The following is a 7148-nucleotide window of genomic DNA, read 5'->3' on the forward strand; positions in this document are numbered from 1 at the left end:
AAAATCAGCCCCAAATCCCTGAAGATATGAGGATCCTGAGAGGAGCAGCGGAGGCGTTTAGAGGTTTGAAGATAGATTTCAATTCACTCAGGCTGCCAGAAGAGTCCAAAACCAAAGTGTCCGAGGTGATTGGAGCTTAGATTAAAAACAAAAAAAACAAAAAAACAAAACCCACACACTTGCAGATTTATTACAGCTGGGGTGTTTTAAAAGTCATGACTCCCCCCCTTACACATGTCAGCAAGTGAAGATTGTTCCAGCAGCGGACTCGTCTAATTCTGCGCGCCCGATCCAGAAGTCCGTTTGACACATGGATGCTCGAAGCCGACTGTCCAGGACGGAGGGGTGGACTGCAGCCTCTCTCTTCTCTGAGCAGCGTAAAAAGTCAATCTGCTTCTCCTCCTCCTCCTCCTCTGGTATTAAAGCGGACCTCTGGTGTCGGAGCGCACCACGGAGCCAGAAAGTCCTGCCTCCTCTGTGAAACCCGGGACCTCCTCCTGCCCCCTCTCCAAAGCCTCCTCCAAACTCCGCGGACCCGTCTCTTGGTCCTGTGGTTCAGGTCTCCTGCAGAAACCCTCCAGACCTCCTTTTGTTAAGTTTTCAGTGATGACAACATATCAGCTTCTGTTTGTCTGCTGCTGAGCGTCTGTAAAGCTGAGAGAGAGAGAGAGAGAGAGAGAGAGAGAGAGAGAGAGAGAGCGAGCGAGAGCGCAAACTCCCTCCGAAGGATCCAGTTTCATTACCAACAAGCCAGGAGAGCTTCATGTCTCCACGTGGTAAGTTAATGCCTTTTTGAAATGCATAAACAAATAAGGAATAGAGGACTGCAGTCAAGTAGAACACGCGTGTCTCCTGCAGAAGCCAAATATCACAAATTTGAAGAAAAAACAACAACAACAACACAAACAAACAAACAACAACAAAAATAAAATCCCAATTTTATTCTAAAAATATCCAGTCTGTTCGTCTCATTATGGATTTATTGGATCTCCTCTTGGTCAAACAGTTAGTGGCACAGCATTATTATCACAATGAAAGATTTTTTTTTTGTGTTATTGTTGAATTATTTTTTTAATTAAATTTTAGATGCGAAAATCTGAATTTTCCTCCCATCTTTTTCTGATTTTGAGTATTTCTCGTTTTATACTTTAAGTAGTTTTTTTCATTGCTTCTTTTGAAATGTGTTTTAATCTACGAAGTTTACAATTATGTTCAAAAGCATGTGGACACCTGGAGATGATTTTCATGGTTTGTTCCTTACACCTTAAATATAATGAAGGGGAATCCTAATGCACCGCCATGATATTATAGACATTATGTGTTTTCAGCTTTGTGACAACTGCTTGTCCCTTTCCTGTTTTAAAAATGCAGAGTCGGCACCATGAAGAAACATTTTCCCTGTTTCCTGTGGAACTTTATCTAACAGGGTTCTTACCTAAAGTCCGTCGAACACCTTTGAATGAACTTTAACACCGACTGCTCTCATACAGCTCTTGTTGACTTACAGCCTGAAACCAGAAGAGTAGAAGTTGTTACAGTAGAAGATTCAAGAGCACAATCACAGACGTGGATGTCGACATACTTTTGGATATATAGCACAGTGTTGAAGTACTGTAAATGCTTTGACATGTTCTTAGGTCAAACTTAATGCCGATGAAGCCTCGTTGAATTGAATAGTCGTGCAATATTTGTATTCTCACCATTAATTCCAAAATGTGTTTCTAATAACACTAATTTATCAAAATAAACAAGTCTGTGTTGCCGTCAAAGTTCTACTCAGGAACCAGTTGGGGCTTTTGAAAGGGTCAAAGGTCAGTAGTTTCCAAACTGTGGTTTGGGGTATCCTCTCGGGGACACCGATGTGACCATGACAGGACCAACAGTGAGCTGAGGGTTTCTATTTTTGTTTCTTCATTTAAAAGAAGTGATTTTTCTTTTACAATTGCAGCTTATTCATGATCTAAATCGTAACCACAGCTAAAAATATTTGACGTTTCATTGTCAAGCGACATCGTCAAGTGTTCATCTGAGACACCATCTGTTCAGCAAATGCCCTAAAACGTCGTGGTTACGGGCGACTGACATCGCCCTCTAGCGGCCACAGTAATTATAACGGAATCAAACAGGGAAGCCAGGCCACGTTGTCATAGAGCAATGAAGTCGGTGTTGGGAGGAGGTCGGGGTGGATGGATGGGTTGACAAAACATTAGACTTTAACACCGGACAGTTCCATAACTTTTACCGCACACAGTGTCGTACCAAAACATCCTCCGACACAGAACTCATTATAAACTAAACCATGATTTTTCCCGAAACTTTACCAAGTAACTTAACCAAGTTGTTTTGAGCTTAACTTCACCGTAGCATCGTCACCTCTTAAAAAGCTCAGTTAGTGACTTCCAATTGTGTGTTGTTGTTTTTTTTAAAACAATTTTACACGTCTGTAACGTGTGTATATCTGCAGGTGTGCGGGGCAAACAATGAGGAAACTTATCTTCCCTGTCAAACTCAACATGCTCCTTCACCGTGTAAACTCGTCTACATTTAAGCATTACTTTCCCATAAATCTGCAGTCTGGAGTCAACATTAACGTCTTATGTGACAGATGAGGCGGGTTGCGTGACGGCGTGTGTGTGTGTGTGTGTGTGTGTGTGTGTGTGTGTGTCTGGCCTCTTTAAAGTGAAGCTCGTCAGAAGCTCAGACGGGGAGGAAAAGCGAGTCTTCAAAGAAATAATTAGGACCCACCCAGCAGCTTTCAACTGAGCCGTCGCTCGATCTGTTCCGCTGCACGCTGGAAACACACACAGGCGAGGTGTCAAAAAAAAAAAAAAAAAAAAAAAAAAAAAAAGACATGAGAGGAAGAGGAAGAGGAGCAAAAGGGAAATGTGTTTGTCAAAAAGAGGAAAATGTGTCTTAAAGAGATGAAAAGCAACAGAGCGATAGTTTGTGTCAAAAAGATTGTCAAGTGCAAATAAAAGTCACAAATATCAAAAGAAAAAAAATCAAAAACATAAGGGTTTGAAATTAAGAACAGAAGAGAAAAAAAATATCCACATTAGATGTAAAAAGTGTCTCAGTGTGTGCCGTTGAATTTCTGTAATATTAACCACTAGATGGCAATAGAGAGAAGAAGGGGGGATTTGACCTGATCTGACCGCAGACCCAGCACGTCCTTTAACGATCCTCCTCTCACACTATCCGGCTCTGACACACACACACACACACACACACACACACACACACACACACACACACACACACACACACACACACACACACACACACACACACACACACACACACACACACACACACGTTAGAGGCGAAGACGGGGAGTGAGCAGGGAAGTTATGAAAGAGGCTGTGGGACCGTGAGTGTGTGCTGCAGGGACTCAAACTCACTGACAAAACTATGAAAGAAATCTGCAGAAAAATGCCTGCTTCGGTTTTAAGAAAGTTAAAAAAAATAAATAAAAGGCTTTAGATTTGAAAACATTTCCAAACAATTTGCAGACGTCAATCGAAGGTGCAAACGTCAAGTTTCCTATTTTTGCATCGATGAGGATTTTAGTAGTTTGCCTGTAGCCACTCAAAGAAAATCTTAAGGGTGGATAAAAATCAGAGCGTAAAAGAAAGTCAGTGCGAAGCGTTTTCAAAAGCAAGGTGAGGAGCTGAAATCCATTATAATCACCGAGTCTTATTTCCTCAACAAAAAGCGCAGCGGGAAACTTAAGACCAGAAAGATGGTAGAAAGTGGGTTTGAGGACGAAGACGGATCGTTGAAACTACATGTGACGAGACGAGTTTTGGTCACCGAGCGTGTTCCTACTTGCTGGAATGACCTGAGGTTTTTAGGGTGTGAGGGACGTCCCGTCTTGAGACCGGCTGCGGACGGGAGCTGGGGCCCCGGCAGCTCTGAGGTCCCCCCCCCCCCCCCCCCTGCAGCCGGTTGGTCTGGCTCTGAGAGGCGGAGGGGTGGGGAGGTGGGGGGAGGTTAGACCCAGCTGTCTGAGTCAGGCCACACCAACACCAACAGCCTGTTTCCACCACAAGAACCTTTCCAGGAATCCCATGGACGAACACGTGTTTAAATTTAGTTTCTAGTCATAGTTCCTGGCCCCAAACGGTCCGTGTTTTGAAAGTCGCTCTCTCCGAGGAATTATCGGTCTACAGTTTGCGGAGCTGACTTCTCAAGCGCAGTCCTTCCCGCTGCCACACAAGATTCACTGGAGGTGCTTTTCCTCTGTGTGGTACGCCTCAACTCGACTCTATTCTCCTTTGTTGGTTTTCCGCTGGGTAAAAGTTGTGGACTCTACGCTACACTCAGTTTTGAGTAAGCCATCACCTACATCGAGCTTCCAGGAGCTGATCTGATACTAAAAGGAACGGTAACGGTCGAAGAGGACGGTCTCTCGAGTCAATACTGCATCATCATTGATCAGCATGGGACACCCTGAGAGAGACTTCCCACAAACTGGTGTATTTAAGAAATAAGGAATAATAATACCTCCAAAATTAAGGGGATATTAGCATTGAGTGACAAATATTCAGCATTAGTTAAATCCATAAGTTTGGAGTGCCGGTGTTTCTGGTAGTTTAAGGATCAACGCTTCCTCCTCTTGGCAACTAAAGTCCTCGATCAGACGTCTGGCAGCCCAGAGGGTGGAGCTACGCAATATAAACATGTAATTGTTTGCAGTTTACATCCTTGTAAGTACATAAACTGCAGCTATTTTAGAGCTTTATGGAGATTTGGTTTTAATTTTTTATAAACTATCTTCTGTACTTTTTCACAACAGACGAACGCTCTGGAAACTGAGTAAAAAAAGCTAAATCGTGTAAAATTCCAGGATGTGAAGACATGAAGCGTTTGCCATGTATCTTTCAGAGGACAGAGAGGTACGTTTCTCAGGAGCTGCTGAATTAGTGTGGGAGCTCTGGGATCCATCACTGCAGAATCTCCTGGTTTTACAAGTTTCTTACGGGGAAGTCGGGCGACGAGTTAATCTCTTGGCATGTATCACCGCTGTCGGACTGAAGCCGCATATCTTCAGAAAGGGCATTTTGCAGGAAGGAAGCGAGGAATGCTTCTTTTTTTTTTAAAGGTTTCAAGGGCCCAGAGGTCATGAAACTCACTCAGCGCATAATTGACTTTGCAAAGACTTTGGCTCAAGTAAGAAAATGAAACATGGTTAAATAGCAGTGGTGAGGAGGGTTTTTTCCCTCAGTTCAGTTTTTAGGTTCTTACCTACTGCTCTGGACCAGAATGTGAACACACAAGACACAGCAGAGATCCGTCTCTCCTGGAAAGAAATACAGAAAAGGTATTAAATAGCAAACCTGGTGGCCAAATGGCCAAACGGCGATGCTGCAACTTCTGCATTTATCAGGTGACGGCGTCATCCGGTGATAATACCTCTAAGATGAACTAAAAGTCGTTCCCCTCAGACTGAACATAAAAGTGGACGTAGCTTTCGGGTCGGAAAAATGAGGCCAAATGCGGAAGTACCTTAAACTGCGATACCACTGATTGCCACCAGGGGTCGGCTCCAAAAGGCTTGTTGCTCCACAGACTCCCATTCAACTTCTCTCGTGAAATACAAAGTCAATATTTTTGGGAGCGTGTCTGTTTGATTGACAGGCCTGAGGTGCTGTAAACTTTCCACTATCGGAGGGCGGGACGTAGTATCCTCAGGTTTCCAATTAAAAACAAGTCAGATCCACCGTCTGCCCCCCCCCCCCCCCGAGGCCTCATATTGGCCGTCCACAAACCAATGGGTGACGTCATCGGTTGGTTGCCACTTGCTGACGACACCATCTGACGGCAATACCTATGGCTATAAATCCTGCTCCTCTTGTTGCTTTGCTAGAGTTGGCGAGTTCGATAGTTGGCATTTATTATGTATTTGTAGGAAAGATTTTCATATTTAGACACTTAGTTCTTGACTGGCCGAAGGAGCCTTTCGAAATGTCAGTGTTTTCTGATTTGCCTGATGTGTCTAGTGCTTTTAACAGCTGTGCTGCCTTGTGTTCTATTGATTTAAGCTGGCTGACCGTTTCTCATTTGGAGTTATTCTCTGTAAAGTTTCTCTGTCCTGCAGTGCTCATTTAGAGCTTTTTAAATCAATCAATCATGTTTTGTCTGGTGGAAATTTTTCTCCAGCTGCCAGACAAGATGGGGGCGAGTGCACCAACAGGTCAAATAGAAATATGATGCAAAAGTATATCTCAGGGAATATTATGGCATTTCTATTTTTTTTTTAATCACAAATTTATCAAATGTATTTGTCAAATAACTGCAAATAAAAGGTCGATAAAACGTGTCATTGCAGGTGCAATATAAATTGATCATTTTTAAAATTGTTTTCATGGCAAATATCTCCATCAATATCCAAATTATTAACCATAAGCCCTCCAAAATGGAGCATAAAGTACAAACCAAGAGAGAAAATGTTGTAACATCATTTGGGGAACATGATGTAGCTGCGTTACCAGGGAAACCAAATATAATTTATGGTAATTTTCCCCGGGGATCAAAACACGATATCAGTGCTGTTCACATAAAAAAAAAAAGAAATCCGAGCCACTTAAGTTCCCCGTGGAGAAACGCTGCTGAGTCTTCAAATCGTAAAATGATGCGGCAATTATCTAATCCAGTTTGTTTACACCTTAAACCCCGAGAGACAGAAATAAGCTCCCAAATGAAACCCGGCGAGACACGTCTGCTCAATGTCTAAATCCAAACTCCGCTTTTTATTATATTCAATCCAAACTGCTGCTGCTGCTGCCACATTACACTTCGACTGTTGACGTACTGTTGTTTGATGTTTTTTTTTAACTGTTGGGTGTTCCTCGCATCAGAGCCGGTTTACAGGACACGGGCCTTTAAAAGAGGAAAGAAGTTACTGATGAGGAAAATACCAAATCTGGGAAAGTGTTTAGAGGACGTAAATACAAAACATCAAGCGGAGAGTAACGGAGAAAGACAAAGAAGAGAAAAGAAAGAGTGTAAGCAAGAAAAACAGGAAGAAAAAGAGAGAAAGATTTTGAATAATTTGTTTTATGAAAGAAATATAAGCTGACTGATGGGAGAGAAGTGACTCTGAACGTCCACTGGATGTGGCCGCGTTTTCGCTGCATTTCAAACGT

The 7148-nt window shown here is 42.9% G+C and overlaps 1 protein-coding gene across 1 annotated transcript in view; it reads right to left on the reverse strand.

Annotated features, from left to right (window-relative positions):
• The window catches only part of bmper (BMP binding endothelial regulator), a 33528-nt gene extending 32071 nt beyond the window's left edge, over nt 1–1457 (reverse strand). The window contains exons 1-2 of the mRNA XM_069711909.1: nt 1436–1457; nt 233–654 (exon numbers count right to left, since the gene is read on the reverse strand). Coding sequence (XP_069568010.1) covers nt 233–236 — 4 coding nt within the window. The 5' untranslated portion in view covers nt 237–654; nt 1436–1457. The remainder of the gene's footprint in view (nt 1–232; nt 655–1435) is intronic.
• Nucleotides 1458–7148: the final 5691 nt, after the last annotated feature.

The sequence above is a fragment of the Brachyistius frenatus genome, unplaced genomic scaffold (genome assembly GCF_029030835.1).
Source record: "Brachyistius frenatus isolate BFR_SWC_R1_liver_20210118 unplaced genomic scaffold, ASM2903083v1 Contig_104, whole genome shotgun sequence".
NCBI lineage: Eukaryota > Metazoa > Chordata > Actinopteri > Embiotocidae > Brachyistius > Brachyistius frenatus.